Source organism: Myotis nattereri (assembly GCF_964212035.1).
Source record: "Myotis nattereri genome assembly, chromosome: 5".
Lineage (NCBI taxonomy): Eukaryota > Metazoa > Chordata > Mammalia > Chiroptera > Vespertilionidae > Myotis > Myotis nattereri.
The window spans coordinates 1,711,459-1,735,513 of NC_138080.1; the positions used below are offsets into that span (position 1 = coordinate 1,711,459).

Below are 24,055 nucleotides of genomic sequence, written 5' to 3' on the forward strand. Positions count from 1 at the left end.
ATAGCGTCTCCAGGAAACGGGAAAAAAGTTTGGGTTTATACGGCACAGGAGCAAATTCCAGAAGCAAGTCCCAAGTTAATCAGTGGGAAATGGTTTCCGAGAGTGGCCTACGTACTGCCTTTTATTTGGATTGTATGCATTTAGTACGACGGTTCTACGGACCTCTAAGCTGATTGAAATAAAAAGGTGATTCCAAGTGAAAACGTTTTTACAGATAGAATTTGTTTTAAAATTGCAAGATTTCACCGGACGAGGTGCTCACTGGCTTCCTATGTCCACTGCCTTCCCCACGACAATGGGGTGTTATTTATGTTTCCTGGTTTTATTGGATTCTTACTTGCTGTGTGATTTTGTTTAGTTGTAAATGCATTCCCAGCAGTAGGTCCACTTTCAGCGCTCCCACACGCTGGGGCCTGAGCTCGCATAAGGCCCGCGTTCCTGCCGGCGGTCTGTGACGGCCTCTGGCTTCCCAGAGGCTTAGGATCAGCTTGAAATTTACATGAACCTGCACCTGGACATCCTGGGTCTCCAGGCTTCCTTCAAAATTACCAGGAGCCGGCCTGCTCCACAAGCCGGCACTGTCATGAGGCTGTCAGATCCACACAGCAGTCACCCCTTCAAGTCTGAGGTTTCCTCAAGGCACACAGCAAAAGGCAGAGACAGGCATGTCCACCCTGGCATTTTACCAGAACACAATGTTTCACTCACCTATTCATTCATTCATTCAAATATCCAGTGAATCCCACACCTGACCAGACAAAGGTATTCAAGGAGGAATGATAACCACCTAGAAAACTTTGCTGTGATTCTTTTTGTTGTTGTGTGAATCCTCCCCCGAGGATATTTTTCCATTGATTTTTAGGGAGAGTGGAAGAGAGAGGGAAAGATAGAGAGAAACATTGATGTGAGAGAAACACACCGATAGGTTGCCTCCTGGACGCGCCCGGACCAGGGCCTAGGCCGGGGAGGAGCCTGCAACCAAGGTATATGCCCTTGGCCGGAATTGAACCCGGGACCCTTTGGCTGACACTCTAACCACTGAGCAAGACTGGCTAGGGTTGATTCTTTATGTAGAAAACTCAGGCAATAAATGCCAATGTTACATATAGTAAACCACGTTAAAAGTCAAAGCAGGAATATTTTACTTCAAAATGTCACTGTATCACTTAAATAAAAGACAATTGTCTGTGAAAAAATGAGGCCATCTCTCCAATATGAGAGCCCTGTGGGAAAGGCAGGGAGATGAATGTATCGAGTGAAATAAAAGTGAGTGAGAAACATGGTTCTCTCAGAGGCAGTGAGCAGAAGAGGTAGCTGAAACAGGCAATTAAAGCAAAAACAAAATGCAGTTGCCTGAATTACAAAGAAATCTGCACAGCAAATATTAAAGAACCTTCTAGCCGCCAGGGAGGCATTCGTAGTGGAGCTTGAGGAAAACATGCTCCATGTACTGAAATGGAATGAACTTATTCTTTAAAAATTATGAGAATGATGGCAATCACTTTGCAACATACGTGGATCAAAGCAATACGTTGTACAACTTAAACTTGCACAACGTGGCTGCCCTTTATGTCTCTAACCCTGGGAAAATGATGAGCTAAAGTCTCGGTTGCCTGCGTTTTATTATTCAACCAGAGGCCTGGTGCATGAATTCTTACACAGGCGGGGTCTGGCTGGCCTCCCCGATCAGGGCTGGGGCCAGGTTGGGGGTAAGGGGGACCCGCGGGAGGTTGGCTGGCTGGCCCCGCCCCTGATCGAGGTGGGGGGGGGCAATTGGGGGCAGTGCTGGCTGGGGGAAGAGGCTGCAGGAGGTTGGCTAGCCAGCCCCGCCCCCGATTGGGCCAGTTGGCCAGCTGCAGTGCACGTCATAGCGAATGGTCATTCCAGTTGTTCTGGTCATCCTGGTTGATCTGGTCACTTGGCTTTTATATATGTAGATAGGACCTACGCTGTCTCCTCTCCCTGCCACACCCTTCTCTGGGCCAGTGTCTCTGACTATTAAATGCTGGCCCCCTGACCGCCTGGCAGACATTCCCATGTGCTTGCAAAGCTCTGACACTTGAGTGACGGACACAGTCACATGCAAAACAATGCTCAAGGATATAAATATTGTCCTGGGAATGCAAAATTCAGTGACTGTTGCCTTCACTGTACTGACCCTGTGAGGGAGAGTGGAGTCTGAGATGAGAGTGAGGGGGGGGCAGACATGGGGAGTGTGGTGCCTGTCTGCCTCTGGCCTTCCCAGCTCCTTCATCACCCCGTGGGCCTCCCGCTCCTCACTCCATGTCAGGACAACCACACTGCCCTTCTTACACGGAGGGGTGTCTATCTAAGCATCTAAATTCTTACCTGCCTACGTGATTTTGTTGAGTTTCCTCAGATCTAGAAACCTAATGGGTCCTAATCATATTGGTTCTTAGTAAAGAATCTTGTGTCGACTGAATCTCTCTACCTGTTACTCAGTGAATTTCTCCAAAGGCTAATAAGTCACTCTGAGTTCCTTAAAAGCAAAAAAATAACAAAGATTATTAAGTTCAAAAATTTTGTGTTTAAAAATGAATAATCTTCTACATCCTTAAAGCTTGACTTACTGGTAAGGTAAGACCTGACAGGTTTATGTTCAATGTAAGAATCACAGGAGAACCACACAAAGACACAACATCCTACATACATGTGAGGCGGGACACCCCTGGGCCACCAGCCTGCACATGAGGGCACCGAGCACACAGGGCAGCAGCAGCAGCAGTTGGACTGAATCTCTGTTTTAGTGATTTGATGTACTCATCTAGGGAAGTATTTTTTTAAACTGGAATCAGACTTATTCTAGCAAGCATACAAGTTCCCTGCTGTGCTATTTCAAGTATAATCTTTAAAAAGCATATGCATATTTCAGATCCAATAGAAACATGAGGCCCAGCTGGTGTGGCTCAGTGGTTGAGTGTCAACCTATGAACCAGGAGGTCACGGTTCAATTTCTGGTTAGGGCACAGGCCCGGGGTTTGCGGGCTTGATCCCCAGTAGGTGGCATGCAGGAGGCAGCCAATCAGTGATTCTCTCTCATCACTGATATTTCTATTTCTCTCTCCCTCTCTCTTCCTCTCTGAAATCAATAAAAAAAAAATCTGAGGACAAAATATATCATAAATATGCCCCCATCAAGCACTAGTTTCGACTTAGACCTGGATTCAGACATGGCCGCTGTCATTCTTGCAGGTGCTGGGAGGAGAATGGGGGGCAGGTCAAGTCCCACGGTCATGGCAGTGGCGTCGGGGACCGAGCACCCAGGGGCTTCGGGTCATCCAGGCCTGAGGAGCACACAGTGGGAAGGGCAAGGCGACCTGCTCCCGATGGGAAAGGCCGTGGTCCGTGGAGTGCGTGTGAATGTGGGTTGCCAGGTGGGGAGGCCGTGGTTCCGGGGGGGACTCGGTGTGAACGCACTGGCAGATGCGTCAGAGCGAAGGGAACACACGGCAGGACAGCGCGGTCTCAGCCGATTTCATCCGTGACTCGGACGCCTCTTGTAGGGATGTCGCACTCAGCACCCCTCCTCCCCTGCCCACGCCTCCCTCACCCCCTGCTCCCCGCACTGTCCCCGGCCCTTCCTCTCCTCTCTCCTCTCACTTTTCCTGAACAGCCAGCTCAGCCCTGGGAATCTTCCTGACACTGACCTTTTCCCAACATCATTTCCCTGCCTTTCCACTCATTTCACAGGAATGCAGTCCTCATTCTGTACTTGGCTTATTCCTCCAACTCTACGCCCAACGGCGACGCCCCCCCCCCCCCCCGCAAATGTAGGCGGATGTTTCTCTCTCTCCTGCCGGCATGCCCAGCATTTAAATGGCCCAGTTCAGACATGAGGGTGATTTAAGGTGTGTCTTGTCCTCTCTTCCCCTGGATGTCACCATTGTCCCCGTCATCAAGACAGGAAGCAGGCCTTGGGGAGCGTCTGCTGTGGGTGCCCCTGTCCTCCTGTCCGGCCAGTGCGGGCGACACGGCCAAAGCAGCTCGTTCCCGCCGCAAGGGGATGGCCACAGTTCCCCAAGCCACGTCTCCTGCCTTCCATCGCCCCAACCTGTGTTTCTTGAAGACAGAACTCTGGTTGGCCCACCGACGTCATAAAGAAGAAAGACACCCGGTGATTCTCCGTTTACTGCAGAATGAAACCTAAACTCCAGAATACGCCCTTGGAGAAGCTTCATAAAATAATGCGACGGTAACGTTTCTGCCCCCCATCCTGTTTCCTATACAGTGTGGCCCCCAGCCACACCCGGGGCTGCGGAGCCACCGTCTCAGGCCTGGGCTGAGCGTGTCTTCCCGCCTGGAGTGTCTGAGGGGCCCCCTGGAGTCTGGATCCTGGCCCAACACCCCCCTCCCCATCGCATTTTCTTGTTCCTCTCGCCACAGTGGGTTCTCGGCCCAGCCTTCCAGCTGCCACACTTCATCGTTGCTGACATCTGGCTCCGGTCCTATTTCATCACCCACTGAAGCTGTCTGCCTCCTGTGTTACTTCCTGGGGAGCAGAGGTCTCATCAGAACTTACCACAGTTTTTTGGGGTCCCACCCTCACCCCAGAAACTGTGCCGCCACGCAGAGGGGAGCTCCTGGTGACATCTGAGTGGTTAGTGCTGCTCCTCCTACAGCTCCAGCCCAGCCAGTGCCGCCCGGGGAATCACTCTTACAGACTGTCCACCGCTACGGCCATCAATAAAAGAGAAACATCAATCGGCTGCCTCTTGCATGCCCCCTGATGGGGATCAAGCCCACAACCTGGGCATGTGCCCCGACCAGGAATCGAACTGGCGACCTCCTTGTTCATGGGTAGACGCTCAACCACTGAGCCACGGCAGCTGGGCACAGATTGGATTTTTTAAATGGTGTTGGGAGGTGAGGACTTTGCAGCAAACAGCTGCCTGTGCCACGCTTCCTCCGGCTCAGGAGTCGCGGTTTCATTGAACAGTGGGCGTCAGATCCTTTTGGTGTATTCCTGTGTTTTCCCTCACATTTATAGCCGACATGAGTGTATAGCCATTTATATTTTGACATTTACTGGAAATAAGTCAAAATGTAAAGGTAAGCATAAAAAGGTATAACTTACTGATTATTTAAAAGAAACTATCAGAAACTCGCTTTACAATACTAAACTTTCCTATGCCCCAGGTATATAATTAAAGGAGAGGACACACATGCAAACACACACACACACACACACACCTCTCACGCATTCTTAATTAGGTAAATAGTTTTAAACTTCTTTTTTAATGAAAATTAAAACTTCTATATGAAAATTATAAACCCACATGTAAGAGGAAAGCAGTCTTGGTTGAAGCTAGAAAAATATACTTCAGTTTCCATTAAAAAAAATTTAAACTTTGTGGGGTTCTTTTTTCAACCAAATAAAAAACAAGAGTAAGTTGATATTTTAGAATAATCCATCTTCCCTACCATCTTTGACTTCTGTGCATACAGATCATTTGCTGCAAATGCGCACGTACACACTTTCAGTCCTGCTCGCTGTCACGGCCTGGTTTATGTTGGGATAATCGTGTTCAATGAAACCGCGACTCCTGAGCCGGAGGAAGCGTGGCACAGGCAGCTGTTTGCTGCAAAGTCCTCACCTCCCAACACCATTTACAAAACCCAATCTGTGCCCAGCTGCCATGGCTCAGTGGTTGAGCGTCGACCCATGAACAAGGAGGTCGCCAGTTCGATTCCTGGTCGGGGCACATGCCCAGGTTGTGGGCTTGATCCCCATCAAGGGGCATGCAAGAGGCAGCCGGTTGATGTTTCTCGTTTATTGATGTTTCTGTCTCTCCCTCTCCCTTCCTCTCTCTCTAAAATAAATTTTAAAAATCCAATTTATAATTATAGATGGAGTGGACAAAGATGTAAAATTCGAAAAATTAAAAGAATTAAAACCACTCCTAGAACTTCAAAGAACATAATTCATTAAAATGCGTTTTTGAGACTCATGTCATAGATTCTCTATTTATATGCAGAGCTGGTAAGAAGACTTGTATTCATCTCCTAGAGGCCAGATGCACGATATTCATGCAAAGGGGCTTGGCCCTCGCGGCCCCGCCCCCGCCCACTGTTTGTTCTGGAAGGTTGTTCTAGAAGGTGGTTCCACCATCTGGTCTAATTAGCATATTAGCTCTTTATTAGATAGGATTACTTGATCATTAGAGTAAAAACGTTTGCCCACAATAGCACACCATGAATAGTTATACCTAAGCAGCATCCAATAACAGACTTGAGGGAAAAAAAGATTTCCTTCCAGCATCGCATGGCAGACTGGCTGTATGGAGACACATTCTCAGGCCTTTGGGAAAAAAATCACTTTTATGACTGCGATTAAATATACAAACACGTATGCATATATAGTGTGCATGTTGGTATGGTTTACCAAAAGTCTTTGCTTGTCATGGATGAGTTGGATAGATTAAACAATATCTACTTTTGCATGTAAGCTTCACTGTATTATGTTAAAAACTAAAAAGGCGCCCCCGCTGGTTTGGCTCAGTGGATAGAGCATCAGCCTGTGGACTGAAGGGTCCTGGGTTTGACTCCGATCAAGGACACATGCCCAGGTTGTGGGCTTGACCCCCAGTAGGGGGCGTGCAGAAGGCAGCCGATCCATGATTCTCATCATTGATGTTTCTCTCTCTCCCTCTCCCTTCCTCCCTGAAATCAATAAAAACATATTAAAAAAAAATAAAAAAGGCATTAGATGAGTTTGGCCAAACAACAAATTATGAATTATGCTTTCCATCTTACATTTCCATTTACTAGGAACATTTGTAAAAAGGACAGTTAAATGACAGGAATTTGTTCAAGTTACAAGATAAAGAGAGAAAAAATAACAACCTGCAAACTCAGTGGTTAATGGAAAAGTTCAAGATGGAAAGATCACCCTGAGAGGCAGGGGGAGTCCGAGGAGGAGTTACAGCTCCGAAGCCAGACTTCGGGGTTCAGGTGGCAGCTCGCTCCCTGCTGGCCCCAAGGCCTGGGGCAGGTCCTCCACCCTCAGGGCCTTTCTGGTGCTGTTGGTGAAATCAAATGCTGGCTACACTTATGATTCAATTGTTCCGAGGATTTGAGTTAAAATCTGTAGGACGCCGAGCATCATGCTTGGCACAGAGAAGTCGTAAAATAACTATCTTTTATTATCGCTGCTTTCGTACCTGTTGTTCTGCTATTAAAAACGCTCTTTCAATGCCTCGATGACACCCATTGCTATGGCATCCTTCCCATTTCACTTCTCTTTCAGTGTCCAACCAAGGTCAAAGGTCAATACACTAAAGCTATGTTTAAATTTTAAAATGTCTGCCCTAGCGAGTTTGCTCAGTGGATAGAGCATTGGCCTGCAGACTAAAGGATCCCTGGTTAGATTCCTGCCAAGGGCACAAGCCCGGGTTGCGGGCTCCATCCCCAGCAGGAGGCAGCTGACCAATGATTCTTTCTCATCATTGATGTTTCCATCTCTCTCTCCCTTTCTCTCTGAAATCAATAAAAAAAATATAAAAAAATAAATAAAACATCTGGCAAAAATTTAAAATCCAATCACCTTTGTTTCTGCAAACAGTTGCCTGCAGGTCTGCAGTTGACATTTAGCAGATGCTGTTTCCATATTTCAGTCCCGGGGGGCTGTGTTTTTGGCTGACTGAATAAACATGAATTCAGCCACCGAGCTGAACGAATGACTTGGATGCACAGACACGGCTCTGTCAGTTGTGGCCAGAGGATTCTGCGTGTTACACGCATCACACGCAGCAGAGACGGGCGCTGTCTAGCTGCGCAGCGGCTACTGATCCAGCTGCTGGTGACTCTCCCAGTGATGCTGACACCAGTGTATCACACTGCAAGGCTCGGAAGGAAGTCCCGACTGTTAGTGACTAGTGAAACCAGCAAGCACATGAATGTGTGTGTCCACATGTATGTGCCCACATATACACATGCATGGATTTACATACACACATACAGGGCCCCTTCTCATCTCTGTTTTTTTCCTCCTTGCTGGGCACAGGAAATCACGCTTTCATCTTTTGCAGCCATCCGTTCACCGGAGCCACATGGCCACTTTTGATAACTGCTTGGTCAATGTCAATGATATTAAATTGTTTTATTGCCCTACGTGCTTGTTCGTGGACTTGGTTTGAATGGCAAAGCAACTCCAATAATACCACTGCAGAGGAAATGCAAAGTATTTGGCAAATTCTTGTATGAGCCTGATATCCGAGTAAAGCATTCGGTTTTCCTGTAACAGTGGGGAATTGTAACCCACCCCAGCATCCTTTTGGCCTTGTTTCTGCAAACGCTGACTCTAACATGTATAGAGAAGCAGCATTTTGTATGAGAACCCTAGGAACTAACTCCAAAAGGTACAGACGCTGACCTTCAGCCACCCCAGTTCTGGGAGACTTGCTGGCCTTCAACGAAGATGACACACGCCAGGATGACACACACTGAACCATCGCGTGACCTGTTTCAAGGTCTTGACCAGAATGGACTGTGCTGATCTGCTCCAGGACTTTCCAACCTCCTCCCCTTGGTGTCTTTGTTCTGCTCTGCCTCCCCCTCCTTATCAAAACGCCTGCCTGCACAGAGATATTGATGTGGTTTTGGCTAAGAGTCCCCCATCTCCACGGGTGACTGGCACTTGAATAAACCTCTTTCCTTTTCACCAGCATTTGTCTCCTGAGTTCGGCTTGCATGGTGCCAGGCAGCTGGACCTTGATTTCGGTTACATTCCCATGTCCCGTTTTCCCATATGGGAATCGACTCTTTTTGTTTTCTGTATTAAATTTTACTGCTTTGCCCTGAGATTTTAAAGCAGTTTAACTTTACCTCCTTCCACCTATTTATTATTCTTTCCTTCTCTTTCTCGCTCCCTTTGTTTCTGTACATTGAAATCCCGATGTGGTCGTATTCTGTAGCAGAATACACAGCTCTGACTTGGTTTCTCCTGCCTTGAGGTAGAGGCAGCAACGTTTGAGGGAGCATTTTCAGAGCCTATTTAGATTTCAAGATTTCTCTCAGTTCCCTTGTTTTCAGTAGGAATGGTGCAAAGAGGAACTGTACTCCACAGGAGCCCTTTTTTTAAAAGAAAGCCTTAGAATTAAATTATACAAACCTAGCAGGGAGCAAAAATTAATTGTGCCTTTTTACATTTAAAAATGGTTTCTTAGAGTCAGAACAGATGAGTAGCTGACATGGAGGAGAAGTTCTGAAGTTGCTCACACACACACACACTCACACTCACACTCAGAATTAGATTTTTTGAGACAAAGAACCAAGAACGTTGTTGGCCATTTGCACACAGCACCGAATAGGAAATTACTAAAACTTTCCTGACTGTGAATGGGAGGGACTGTCCAAAATATAACAACTCCCTCCCAAATAACAAAATGAGACAAACCAATCAACGGCCTGCCCTGATGATAGCAGTGAGAACTGATCTTAGCAGAGGTGACGGAATCAGAAACGGACTGGAAGGGACGTTGGGGTGGGTATGGAATGAGTGATGCAATCTTAGGGAATAAACAGAAGTTGCATTTGCCCCATTGCTCACAGAACCCAGCCTCATACCCACAGACATCACAGCGTCTCGTTCCCACCGCGCTCCTCCCTTCGCTAGCGAAGGGGTTTCACAGGACACATGTGATCATAGCCGCAGGTAGTGTTTCACAGTGAGAACTGCAGAGACACCGCCGTCCCATGAGCTGAGATGCTCACGGACCCAGGGCAGCCACAGGAAACCATCCACACTCCAGCCACCAAGAAGAGTCAGCGCCTGCTCCGTATGAAACGCTTCAAAGAAATCTCTCTTATTACTGGAGGAAAGTGATAGTCCTTATCACTTTCGCCATTTTTCTCTGGTCTATCACCACCTTGTTTCCTGTTATTATTGGGGTGACATTGATCAACGTGAACACATAGGTTTCGGGTGTGGGTTTCCGTGTTACAAGATCTGCATACTGCGCCCCGTGCCCACCCCCCAAAGTCACATCCCCTCCTGTCACTGTGTGTTTCCTCCAAGTGTCTGTCCCAAACAGGGAATCAGTGGCCGGTCCACTCCGCCAGCCCACAGCCACTTCCGCTCTCTCCGATTCGGACTCCCAGTAACTAACGAGAACAGTTCCACGCGGACACTTGGGGCGCACCAAGAGAAATGCTCGCCCTGTTGCAACGGCTCCCGGGACCCCGTGTCCCCAGGGCGCCTCTGCGTAGCGGCAGCCGCGAGGGCTCGGGGTCTGAACTTGAGTTCCTCCCACTAACCCTCCCGCAGCCTCTTTCAGTGGCGCTTCCTCCAATGGGCCCCCCCCACACCCCCAGCTTCCCCTGTCACCGCTTCCTCATGTTGCTGTCTTCTTGGGAGAAGTGACACATGCCACCTGGGAACCAACAGCGCCCACCTGGGCAGCGAGTCATTCAGACGGAATTCACTTCCCGCCGGAGCCCCGCCTGGGGGTGCCGCTGCCCGCCCCCCGCAGGACAGCTGGGCCTTGGGGCCTCAGGCCGACCACGCTCAGCAGGACTTGTCCGCGTCTATTTGGGAAAACTGTCTGAGAGAGCAAGTTGCTGTGAATGAGCAGAACTCCCCTCCCTGGAAACACACAACATGCATCTTCATGTTGAGAGGTCACCGTGGAAGCACTGACTGCGATCAAATACACGCTTCTTGGCGGTCCCAGAGATTCAAAAGCAAAGTTAACTCTGAACAGTGTGCACAGAGGAGCTGAAATGCCATTTTAAGTATGCGGATAGGATAGGAATTTAATATGTGAGACACAGGGTATAGCTTAAAATATCTGTTTCGAATGTGGGGAGTAGCAGGGAGGAAATGGTGATCCCCTCTTAGGCATGTATTCATATTGTCTGGGGAGGGGGTGCCACATATTTGTGAATTTATATAATAAGAAATAATACTTTTTTCTAGCAGAGATATTTCATATGATCATTTCTACACACACACACACACACACACACACACACACACATGCTGTTACTTTTTCTTCCATTGTAGGTCCAATGTAGCATTTACTAATATAAGAGTGAGAATTCCTTAAAATAATTAAACAAATTAGGCAAACTGTAATACATAAAGTAAGCAAATTTTATCAATTAACATTTTAAAGTGATTTCTAATTGAATATGTTGAAATAAGATTTTGAAATATCGCTCTCATAGCAAAAATATGTGAAATAATCCAAAAGTTTTAACTATTCTACGTATATGTGAAGTGAAGCTAGCAGGAGTATAACGGTGAGTGTGAAAATGCCTATGAAGCTTTTCACATGTTTCACCTCATACATGTTTATCATGTGTCCTTACCTTTTCTGGAATATTCAATTCAATACGCAATGATAGCTTAAAATGAGCTCGAGCAAACCATTTACTTCCTGCGTTCTATTCTCTTTATAAAATTAATTGAGAAGTAAACATTGTGCATTAGTGCTATAATAGAGATGAATAGACAGATAAATAAAAAAGATTTTTAAAAAGGTGAGTTAGATTACTCAAGGATAGAAGGGTAGAAAGAGATATTGGCTCAGATGGATAAGCTTAACGTGTCCAGACATTCTGAAGAAGTCAGTTTTGCTTCTCTTTAGCTTACATGTGCTGAGCATTGCAACCTCCCTTCAAAACGAAAAATTGATGTTGCAGATACTGGTGTGACCCTCAGGAAGCACATGGAGCATCCGATATCTTTTACAAAATACCGTCTGTAAGAGTTACTTGCAAGCAAACAGAAACACTGGTTTTACATTTCACTTGCAATACATCCGGGTTTCAGATCAAAAGAAAGGATGTTTGACAAACTGGGACTGGTCTTTTCAATGAGATCGTCAACCTCTGAAGGGAGTGTGGCTTTACAACTCCAAAACTGTTTTTTACCTAAATCCAGTATTTTTACATGTATTTTCCACAAATTATATTGTTTTATATTAGAATTTCTTTTAAAAAAATGTTTTTATTGATTTTAAAGAGAGAGGAAGGGAGACGGAGAGAGAAACATCGATTGGCTGCCTCCTGCTCGCCCCCTACTGGGGATCCGGCTGCAACCTGGGCATGTGCCCTGATGGGCAATTGAGCCAGCGACCTCTGGGTGCCTGGGACGATGCTCAACCAAATTACTGCCACAATATTTAACTGCCTTAATGCATATTTTAAGTTCAACAAATGACTAATGAAAGTGTGTAAGTTGTAGCCATTGTGGAAACCAGGATGGAGGTTCTTGAAAACCTCTACAATAGAACTCTGGTCCAACCCAGCAGCCCCACGTCTGAGCATACAGCCAAAGGAACTGTCACGAGGGTCTCTGAGAGACACCTGCACTCCCATGTTATTGCAACATCGATGACGGGAATGACCCACATGTCCTTGGATGGATGCAAGGGTGTAGACGTCTGGTGCGTGCACACAATGAAATATTGCTCAGACTTAAAGAAGAAGGAAATCCTGCCATTTGCAACAACACGGTGGCCTGGAGGGTATTGTGTTACGGGAAATGGACACAGAAACACAAGCACTGTAGCTCTCTCTCACCTGTGGAATCCAAAATAGTCAAACTCACAGAAAGTGAGTAGAATGGTGGTGGCCGGCGCTGGGGGAGGGGGTGGGGGTGGAGAGGTGATGGCCAAAGAGTGCAGCATTTTAGTAACGCAGGATAAGTCCGCTCTGAAGACCCATGACACAGCAGAGCGCTTATAGCAACAACACGGTGTTGTCTGTTTAAACTTTGCTACGAAGGTGTATCTATGTAACGTGTTCTTACTGACACAACAATAACACGGGACTAACACTAACTCTAATACTCACACTTGTGGTAAAGGAGGAGGGAGGAAACTTTGGCAAGTGATGGGCATGTTTAGGTCCTTTTTGGTGAGATGGTTTCACAGATATGTACTCATTCCCGAACTCCTTGAGTTGGAGACATTAAATATGTACAGCCTTTTACATGCCAATCACACCTTCATAAAGTGGTGAAAAACTTAAATGTCATTGACGCCTTACATGGTACCAGGCAGGGACTGGAATTATTGGGTGATCACGTCATAGATTATGTAATTGTATAACCACCACGCTGCTCACCTGAAACTAACCTCTCTATATAAAACCCTAATATGCAAACAGACTGAATGGTGGAAAAACCGAACAACTGAACAACTGAACAACGGGTCGCTATGACGTGCGCTGACAACCAGGTGATGTGCGCAGAGCATGGCGGGCGTTGGCCATGGTGGATGGTGGAGCAGGTGAGCAGGGGCGCCAGACCAAGGCAGGGCGCTGATCACTGTCATTGGGGTGAGCCTCTGGTGGTTACTGAAAATTCTTTGCACCACGTCTACCTGGCGCTCGCACCTGCTGCTGGCACCGGAGCTGCTGCCTGCACCTGCTGCCGGTGCCTGGTGCCAGCCCCGATGGCTCCATCAGTGGGTGCAAGCGGCAGCTGCTGGCCCAGATCACCCCTGAGGGTTTCTCCACCTCCCCCTGCTCCTGAGGGGTGATTGGGGCAGCAGCCGCCACTTGCACCCACTGCTGGCGCCAGCCCCATTCACTCCAGCTGTCAGCATGTGGGAACAGCGGTGGCGAAAGCAGGGCTGCTGGCAGATAGGGGGTTGAGGGCTGTGGTGGGAGGGCCCGGGTGGGGGCACGGAGGATGGGCCGAGACCGTCCCCTGTGCCCACTGCAGCCTCAGGGCCCACAGTTCCTTTTAAGGTGCACAGATTTGTGCACTGGGCCCCTAGTATACAATAAAACTGAGTGTCATACAAAAACAAAATAAATAAATACCATTGGTGCCTTGATATTTTCAAATATTAAATAAATAACTGACAGTTTTAACAATGGAATACAGACTCCAGAAACCGTTTTTATTTTTGTGCTGTAACATTTAAAGAGGCAGAGGATTTTCCCCTTGAAGTGTGCGATGACTTGATGCCCTGTACCCTCATATTATGCATTTGCAACCGCAGTGGATCGCACAGTTACACTGAATGCACGCCCCTCCACTGAATAGCAAGCGACCAGAAGAAACGGCTGTTTTCCATCGCACGTAGTCGCTCTCTGATGAGCAAAGGTTTATTTCTCAATACAAGGGGGCAAGACAGGGAATAACGACAACTTTCAGATTTCGCCGTGGGAACCTGTATCAGGCAAAAAGGCAGGCACATTAGGACCCGCGGCCTCCGTTTAAACAAAATCGATTTAAATTACGGCACCTCATTAAACGGAGACGAGATCAGTTAAAGACGCGCCCGCACGCCTGAGATGCTGAAACGCGAAACGGAGTCCTGGCTGAGCATCAGGGGGATGTGGCCATCGCACTATTGACAAAGTCACGGGAATCTTTCCCCTTCGGCTCCCTGTGAGCGAGTGAGGCCGCTGATTTTCACACAGTGCCAGGCTTTTCTCCGTGTCACTCACGGCGCGCTCACTTAACCGCCCGGAGCTGGTGAAGGCGGGCGCTTACCGGCTCCCAGGCCACGCGCCAGGAAAGTGAGATGCTGCTGACGAACCTGCACGAGATGATAGCTCATGACTAGTCAGCCAGGGCTCAGGCCTCACCTCAGAGCTAATGTTTTCCAGTATTATTTCCCCGCAAAGATAATGGCCTCACCACCCACCCACCCCCAATGCAGTTTCCTCTGGTGAAACATATGCTCGTGCTCCAAAACAAATAACTTGTGCCCTGGCCGGTTTGGCTCAGTGGATAGAGAGTCAGCCTGTGGACTGAGAGGTCCCAGGTTGGATTCCGGTCCAGGGCACAGGCCCGGGTTGCAGGCTCGATCCCCAGTCGGGGGGCGTGCAGGAGGCAGCCGATCCATGATTCTCTCTCATCACTGATGTTTCTATGTCTCTCTCCCTCTCTCTCCCTCCCTGAAATCAATAAAAATAGATTTAAAACAAAACAAAACAAAAAGACAAGCAACTTGTATTCAACAGGCCAGATCCGTGTGGAGTGGAGTTTTGAGGCTGGGATAAGTGCCTCCTCATCATTCAGCTTCTATGCCCAGAAGAGGACTGTGTCTCCGTTTTGCAAAGAAAAAGACAAACGAGGCCCTGAGAAGAGGACTTCCGCTCCCACTGGGCTTTGGAAAAACCAGCGGCTGGTTCCCCCTGCATTCCTCCCGCAGGATCGTGGGCCTTGCGTTGCCCTGATTCCTTCCCGTGCACCCGGGGCGGGATTTATTTGGGGTTTATTCTGCTGCAGACTCTGTGAGGAGGCGTTCTGAACCGGAGAACTGCCGTCAGTCATCAATTCTCTCAATATGACATCTCTGTCACCTTCTGCAGACTTTTATTTGTATTGACTTCAGAGAGGAAGGGAGAGGGGGAGAGAGAGAGAAACGTCAATGACGAGAGAGAATCGTGGATCAGCTGCTTCCTGCACGGCCCACAACTGGGGACGGAGCCCGCAACCTGTGCATGTGCGCTGACCGGGAATCGAACCGTGACCTCCTGGTTCATAGGTCCACGCTCAACCCCTGAGCCACGCTGGCCGGGCTGCCTTCTGCAGACTGGATGGGATTCACTAGTAACGACAAGATGGTCAGGCTATGTGAACAACCAATGTCAACCACATGGACCTACTTCTGTCACCAGAGACACAGACAGGCTGCGGATAAGAGCACGCGACATGCTTTAGCGCGCGGCGCTGCTGGAGTGGAACCGTAGTAAAAAGAAGCATTGCGGGGTGACCTGAGTCACTCGAAATGCGATAATAAACGTGTAATTTACCAGGAAGATACAGTTGCTCTAAATGTCCCCGTGAGCATAGAATTGACTTCAGAACACACGTATTTCTTTCTACAGGGAACAGGGAAGGGGCAGGGGCTGTTTAGACGTGAAGCCCTATGGGGTCTCTTTTGCTGAGTGTCATAAACACGCGGTGGCCCTGCCTGGCCAGCACTGCTCAGTGGTTGAGCCTCGACCTATGAACCAGGAGGTTAGGGTCTGATGCCGGGTCAGGGGACATGCCCTCACCTCCTGGTTGTGGGCTCCATCCTTAGTGTGGGGCGTGCAGGAGGCAGTCAATCAATGGTTCTCTCTCATCATTGATGTTTCTCTCTCTCTCTTGCTCTCCCTTCCTCTCTGACGTCAATAAACATATATTTAAAAAAATAAAACAAGTAAATAATTCGTGGATGCCCAGAAAACAGGTGTCCATGACAGCGGGCCTCCAATACCCTTCTTTCCAACAAGGAGTCCTCTCCCCCATGAATAGGCATCAGGAAAATGAGCAGAAAACCGAAGTGGCGTCCCCTCAGCAGGCCACAATTTGTGGGCACAATCACTAAAAATCGAGGCTTTCGCTTCCTTGTTCCCTGGAGACTGTGAGCTCTGCACATCCCTCCACATCAGGAGTTTATGCCTTGGTCACTGGGCGCTGCGGTCACCTCAGTGCAGGCCGGGCTGCGGGCCTCCTGGGTCAGGGTCGTAAGTGAGGAGAGAAGCAGCTGACAGGCCACATCCCCGACGGATGGCTGGCCTCTTGGTTGCAGACACCTGCGGGCTCAGGGGGCGACCAGGGCCTCGGTGTGGCCGAGACACAGCGCTCGCTGCGGGCGCCCCCTCCTCGGGCCCAGGGGAGGCCGTCAGGTCCCCGCTGTGTCTTGGGACCTGAGAGTTTTCTCCGTGGGACTCACTTGTCGCGACCCTGGGATTAGTGCCGGAAATCCAAAATGGTGCTCCCAGCTGCCTTCCTGCTTGCCTGACGCCCTCCCTTCAGGGACCGGCGCTGACAGGCAAGCGGGAGCCCGGTGACACCTCACCCAGCGGCCCCCTCGGCGGCGGTGTCTGCACACCAGGATTGCTCTGGCGGATGCCTGCGCCTGGATGCCCCCCTAACGCAGGAGGACCCTGAACCACACTCCTGTCTCCCCGCACCTCCTGCTGCCCATTCTGCGTCTTACGGGGCACCTCCAGGCTAAACCGCGGGGCCTCAATGCACCTCTGCCAGTTCCGCGTCCACCCGGCTCTGCCAACCGCCTCTTCTATCCGCTGCCCCCCCAGTGAGCTGCACCCATGTCACAAGCCCCTCTGTCCCTCCATCTGCCCAGCCCCTCTCGGCCGGGGCTCCCGCAATGCTCGGAACGCGGCTGATTTCTGCTGCTGTTACAGACCCACAGTCCGAGGGCTGGGAAGGTCAGTCAATAAGCTCGTCCGCGGTTAACTAGTAAGGGCGGGCGCTGAGGCTCCAGCCCACACCCAAGCCGCTGTTCCCAAGACAGACCTGGGCTCCTTCTGCCCTCCGTCACTGCTTGGCTCACGGCCAATGGGAGTGAAGTGAATATGTAAGCCGTGTTTTATTCATTCAGAAAATGCACACATATTTCCTCTGAGTGTTGTCCTTAATGATTAGCACTGTGCTTAGCATACAGTCATGTGCTAAACAAATACTATTTTTAAAAAACATATACAGCCCAGTCGGCGTGGCTCAGTGGTCGAGCATCGACCTATGAACCAGGAGGTCACGGTTCAATTCCCCGTCAGGGCACAGGCCGGGGTCGCAGGCTCCATCCCCAGTGTGGGGCGTGCAGGAGGCAGCCGGTCAATGACTCCATCTCATCGATGTTTCTATCTCTCTCTCTCCCTCTCCCTTCCTCTCTGAAATCAATAAAAACAAACAACAAAATGCATGTAATGACTATTGTGCCAATCTTGTTGTAACAGGCTCTTGAACCGTCTTCTCATTAACACCTCCCTGCTTCACACCGTGGTCTTCTCCGAGCCCGGCTCCGACCCAGTCACTCTCTGGCCTAAACCGCCAGCATGAGGCTGGTACCGTCTGTCCCCAGCGCTCGCTGTTACGGCCACAGCCACGTTCCAGCATCTCGCACCACGACTGTTTCAGATTTTCATCAGCATCCAACCGACACGGGCAACCCAGCCTTCCCAGGCGGCCTCGATTTCCAGCCACACCTGGCCTGGCTGAGCCCCTCCTGGCCGGGGACTCTACCTGGACTGTGCACACACACAGCCCCCTCCCCCCATCCCCCACTCACACAGGCCCACACACACACACACAGGCCCCTCCCCCCAAACTCACACAGGCCCGCACACACACACAGGACCACATACACACAGGACCGCACACACACACAGGCCCCCCTGCAAACTCACACAGGCCCGCACACACACACAGGCCCGCACACACACACACAGGACTGCATACACACACAGGCCCCCCCCCCCCGCAAACTCACACAGGCCCCTACACACACACAGGACCGCACACACACAGGCCCCCCCCCACACACACTCACACAGGACCACACACACACACAGGACCGCACACACACAGCCCCCCCCCCCCACTCACAGAGGCCCGCACACTCACACAGGCCCCCCCCCCCCCCACACACACACAGGACCGCACACACACACACTCACACAGGACCGCACACACACACACACACACAGGACCGCACACACACACACACAGGACCGCACACACGCACACTCACACAGGACCGCACACACACACACACACAGGACCGCACACACACACACACACACTCACACAGGACTGCACACACACACACACGACCGCATGCACACACAGGCCCGCACACACACACAGCCCCCCCACCCCCCCACGCTCACACAGGCCTGCACGCTCACATGCCAGTGCTGCCCCTCCTGCGGTCTCCCCGCTCTCTGCCCCCGTTGTCCACAGTGGCTGCTGCCCTGTAATACGGGAACCGGTGAGTGTGCCCAGCCCGGCTCCTGGGAACCACCCGGTCCTGAGCTCTGTGCCGGAGCCGTGCTGAGAGCGAGGACTCGGGCCCTGGATGGATCATATTAACATGGAAGAGCCGCCCCTGGCCCCTCCCCTCTCCTGGGGGTGAGGACACGTCACACGCCCAGGAAAGAAACGTGAGCAAGAACACGGAGTATCCAGAACTTTCCACACACACTTTCAGACCCTTTCCCACGAAACCACATTCACCCAAAAATACAGTTAAAACAGAAATCGGATGCCAGGCCTGAGGGTAGAAGTTTTACGCTTGAAACAGTGCTTCCTATTGGCCGTACGTGGCCGAGGGTCACAGCCCGCGGGGCCGATCTCGGAGCTACTCTGCTTTGATTACTCATCAGAAACAACACCAAAGGGACAAAAGTGGATGTTTTTTTAAAGCGTGTGTGTGTGTGTGTAGAGTATATAATTAATATCCATATGCACAGACACAGACATACTCAGACACAGATTCACACACTCACATGTGCACACCTGCACGTGCACACACATGCACACTCACGTATGTGCACGCACTCACACAGGCACACTCGCACATATGCACACACACCGATACTCACGTGCACGCGCATACACAAGCCCACACACTCACACGTGAGCGCACACACAGCACCTCCGATTCCCTGCCCGTGCGTGGACGTCCGCCATCCTGCGTGGGGCATGTCACAGGCGTCAGCGCTGACCTCTGCCCACGTGTGAGCAGAGGCGAGGAGGGACAGGGACGTGCTGCCTGCAGAGGGAGGGGATCGCTGCCTCTGAGTGGCGGGTGGCCCAGTGATTGATGGAGAGCCTGCGTCCCCGGGGGCCGGCTGGGGGACAGGCCCTCCTCAGGGCTTTAGGGTCGCTCAGAGGAGCCAGGGAGGCACTCGGCCTCTTTTAAAGTTTATGATTTAAAAATGGAACTGAAACTAGAGTTTGAATGAATTAAAATGAAGAGAAAATACAAAACATCCAGGAGAAAACAGAACGTCCAGGTGGGCCTGGGGGTCACTGACCCCTCACAGCACTGCCCTCGGGGCAAGGCCCCCTCCAACTGCCTGGGCTTGTGTGTGTGCCACACACTGGTATGTGTGTGTGCCAGGAGCCCGGCCGCCGCTCACAGGCCGCGGGAAGGCTGGACACCGTGAACTTGCTTCTCCGTCATGATCACGGTCTGTCACGGTGGAGACAGCGGGTCTTGGGGTGCGGGGGGAAGACAGCTTGTGCTAGAATCAGTACAGAGGAGTGGTCTTTGGAGGACAGAGCCTCGTAGCGGGAAAGGGGGCCTGACCCTAACACTCCCCATTCCTGTGCGATTCCAGGCCGCGTCCTCTTTCTGTGGTTTATGTCTTTGCTGAAGTTATGCGCTCACAGGAGGGGTGTAGCTGCACACAGGAGGGGTGTCTGTGCCCACAGGAGGGGTGTAGCTGCACACAGGAGGGGTGTAGGTGCCCACAGGAGGGGTGTAGCTGCCCACAGGAGGGGTGTCTGTGCCCACAGGAGGGGTGTACACAGGAGGGGTGTCGGTGCACACAGGAGGGGTGTCTGTGCACACAGGAGGGGTGTAGGTGCCCACAGGAGGGGTGTCTGTGCCCACAGGAGGGGTGTAGGTGCACACAGGAGGGGTGTCGGTGCACACAGGAGGGGTGTCTGTGCACACAGGAGGGGTGTAGCTGCACACAGGAGGGGTGTGGGTGCACACAGGAGGGGTGTGGGTGCACACAGGAGGGGTGTCTGTGCCCACAGGAGGGGTGTAGCTGCACACAGGAGGGGTGTAGCTGCACACAGGAGGGGTGTCAGTGCACACAGGAGGGGTGTCTGTGCACACAGGAGGGGTGTAGGTGCCCACAGGAGGAGTGTAGCTGCACACAGGAGGGGTGTCGGTGCACACAGGAGGGGTGTTTGTGCACACAGGAGGGGTGTAGGTGCCCACAGGAGGGGTGCAGCTGCACACAGGAGGGGTGTCGGTGCACACAGGAGGGGTGTAGCTGCACACAGGAGGGGTGTCGGTGCACACAGGAGGGGAGTAGGTGCACACAGGAGGGGTGTCGGTGCACACAGGAGGGGAGTAGGTGCACACAGGAGGGGTGCGGGTGCACACAGGAGGGGTGTAGGTGCACACAGGAGGGGTGTAGCTGCACACAGGAGGGGTGTGGGTGCACACAGGAGGGGTGTAGGTGCACACAGGAGGGGAGTAGGTGCACACAGGAGGGGTGTAGGTGCACACAGGAGGGGTGTCAGTGCACACAGGAGGGTATAGCTGCACACAGGAGGGGTGTAGATGCCCACAGGAGGGGTGTAGGTGCACACAGGAGGGGTGTAGCTGCACACAGGAGGGGTGTAGCTGCACACAGGAGGGGTGTCGGTGCCCACAGGAGGGGTGCAGCTGCACACAGGAGGGGTGTAGGTGCACACAGGAGGGGTGTGGGTGCACACAGGAGCGGTGTGGGTGCACACAGGAGGGGTGTCGGTGCACACAGGAGGGATGTAGGTGCACACAGGAGGGGTGTAGCTGCACACAGGAGGGGTGTCGGTGCACACAGGAGGGGTGTAGCTGCACACAGGAGGGGTGTCGGTGCACACAGGAGGGGTGTAGCTGCACACAGGAGGGGTATAGGTGCACACAGGACAGGGGAGGCACACGGGAGGACGCTGAATCCAGACGCAAAGGGAGGGGACTGCCCTCAGAACTGCCTGCCCTCCCGGAGTAACAGCAGTTCCGGCTCTAACAGGTCACCAGTGAGTGTGTCACAGTCTGCCCCGGCCGGGATGTGTCCCTGCCCCCTACTGTGCGACCTCCACGCAGGGTGCCCCACCCCCCCAGCGGGAACTAGGGGGCCCGCCCAGCACACGCCTGTCAGACTCAGACTCTGCTCCGCTCGTCTCTGCAGCCACAGGGCACGGCGGTTCATGCACGAACGCCGGGCTTCCCTGGGGTCCGGCCAGGTCCAGGCTGTTGCTCCGTCTTGTGCTTCAACCACCATCGTCAGGCCCGACGGGGCATGGGAGCCGCCCGGGGTAGCTCTGGGGCGCACTGGTGCCGGGGCACACGTCAGGGGGCCCAGAGAAGGGGGCCGGCGGGTGCCGCAGCGGCGAAGTGAGAGGCCAGGCAGGGATCAGCTCAGACAGATATTTCAGCTCGAGCCCCGCAGAAGCACCCGGTGTGGGGGGTGCGGACGGAAAGAGGGGCCACACGCTACCCTGACAAGCGCAGGGGAGGCCCACGTGGCGGCCTTGCAAACTCAGAGACCTACCGTGGCCACAAAGGACGGCCTGAAATTAAACTTGAACTAAAAGCAGTGATGGGGCGTAGTCCCCTCCCAGGCCGGTATCTTCCCTGACACGGTCAACCTTGTCCTTAACTGAGCCTGTCTGTGGTCTTTTTGCATCTAAGACAACCGCCCTGTGAAATGTCAGGGTCCCTTGTAACTTCCCTCACTGTGGCCATCATGGTAATTGCTGACTGATAACCACCCTGCACCCCCCTAAGTTAAAGAAGCAGGTGTCCATCAACTTACCTTTGACCCAATCCCAGAGGTTCCCCGCTTTGCTTCCTCCCGCCTCCCTGGTCTATCACCAATGGATTTCATGTGACCCACCTACATCTCCTCCTTGGATTGTCATGTATAAAACAAGGCGAAAGCCGCCGTTCTCCGGAAAACTATCCCAATCCATTGAGACTCTGCTTCCCGTCAACTGCCGACCGTTTGGCTCAAATCAACTCACAAACATTCTTGACGGGTTTGACTGTTTCTACGTGAACCTTAGGTCAAGATTTTGCTAAATGACTCGTTTCCTTCAAACCTGCTTGCTGCGCCTTCACCTTTCCGGGTAACGAGGAGCCTAAAGAATCCACATCACACTCTGCCTGGACCGAGTGAGAGAAACGGAAACGGCGAGCTGACGACCCGCGTCCTTACCTTCACGTCTCTGACGTTCATCCGCGTGCCCTCCTTGCCCACGAAGATGTCGTCGATGTCCACCAGCAGGTACCTGTCCAGCGACAGGCTCAGCCGCCGCCCCGTCAGGAAGGACACGGCGTCCACGAAGATGAGCTTGTGCAGCCAGAAGCTCAGGCTGTTGCCGAAGAGCACCCGCCGGATGCCGTCGTGCAGCCCCAGGTCCTGCACCACCGTGGCGAGGAGCGGGGCGCCGGGCGCGGCTGGGGGGCCCTCCCCGTCCTGCGGCGCGGCCAGCAGCACGGGCTGGTAGGTGGAGTTGTTGGAGCGGAAGGCCGTCCAGTCCCGGCCGGGCAGCGGGCCCTGCTGCACGCGGGGCGCCCGGGTGAGGCGCAGCAGCGGGGCGCGGGGGTCCACCAGGCAGTCCCGCAGCGCCAGGTTGTTCAGGAGGCTGAGCGGCAGGCCCCGCAGCGGCGCGCCCGGCGGGCTGTTCTCCGTGGCCTTGTGGAAGCCGATGATGCCCACGCCGTACTCCACGCAGTACTTCTCCAGCAGCTCGCGGTTCCACGCGTCCATGCCCACGTACTTGAGGACGTTCTCGTAGATGACCAGGACGTACTTGCCCCGGCCGCCCTCGGTCAGCGGCGGGACGTCCCCCTTCCCGGGCGCGATGACCATGTGGTAGGCGAAGCGGCCGGACTCCAGGATGGCGGCGATGTCCTGGCCCAGCTGGGAGTACTGGCTCTCCACCAGCAGCAGCACCGTGGGGTCCGTGCGCGACGTGTCCATGGGCCTGGCTGTCCGGGGCTCCGCGGCCCGCAAGGGCAGGAGCCTGAGGTCGGCGCACTCGGCCTTGGCGGTGGCTTCCAGGAGCACCACCTCCTGCCGGGAGCCCGCGTAGAGGAAGTAGGCGGAGAAGGCGATGCTGGCCAGGCAGAAGGCGGCCAGGAGCGCGATGAGGGCGCGGAAGCTCCTCCGCAGCCTCAGGAGGAGGTTCATGGTCTGTGGTCCCCCCGGGAAGCTTTTCCCAGCGTCTCCCCTAACGGGCCATCGTGGGCGCAGCCGGAGAGGGTGCGCGTGCCGCTGCCCGCGAGTTCATGTAACCATCGCAGAGCATGTGAGGGCTGGAGGGGTCCCGCGGGGCAAGCTGGGAGGCCGGGGAGAGAGTCCAACCGAAGATGGTGGCCCGGTCCGTCAAGCACGACCTGGAAAAGGGAGCAACGCAGTGACCGGGACAATCAGAAGAAACATGTATGTGCTACGCAGGGCGACAGCTATGTAGCACGCAGGCCCCGGATCATGTCAGGGCAGCTGCGGCGCTAAAACACGAGGAGCCTGCTGTGTGCAGTCGAGATTTTACTACTTAGAATACAGTGGATTTCTTTCATGTTCTCAGGAAGACAGAACCCTATTT

At 52.4% G+C, this 24,055-nt stretch overlaps 1 protein-coding gene across 1 annotated transcript in view; it reads right to left on the reverse strand.

Annotated features, from left to right (window-relative positions):
* The window catches only part of NDST4 (N-deacetylase and N-sulfotransferase 4), a gene marked incomplete at its 5' end in the record, with an annotated part of 164,226 nt that extends 140,586 nt beyond the window's left edge, over positions 1-23,640 (reverse strand). The window contains one exon of the mRNA XM_081090719.1: positions 22,663-23,640. Coding sequence (XP_080946845.1) covers positions 22,663-23,640 — 978 coding nt within the window. The remainder of the gene's footprint in view (positions 1-22,662) is intronic.
* Between the last annotated feature and the right edge of the window lie 415 nt (positions 23,641-24,055).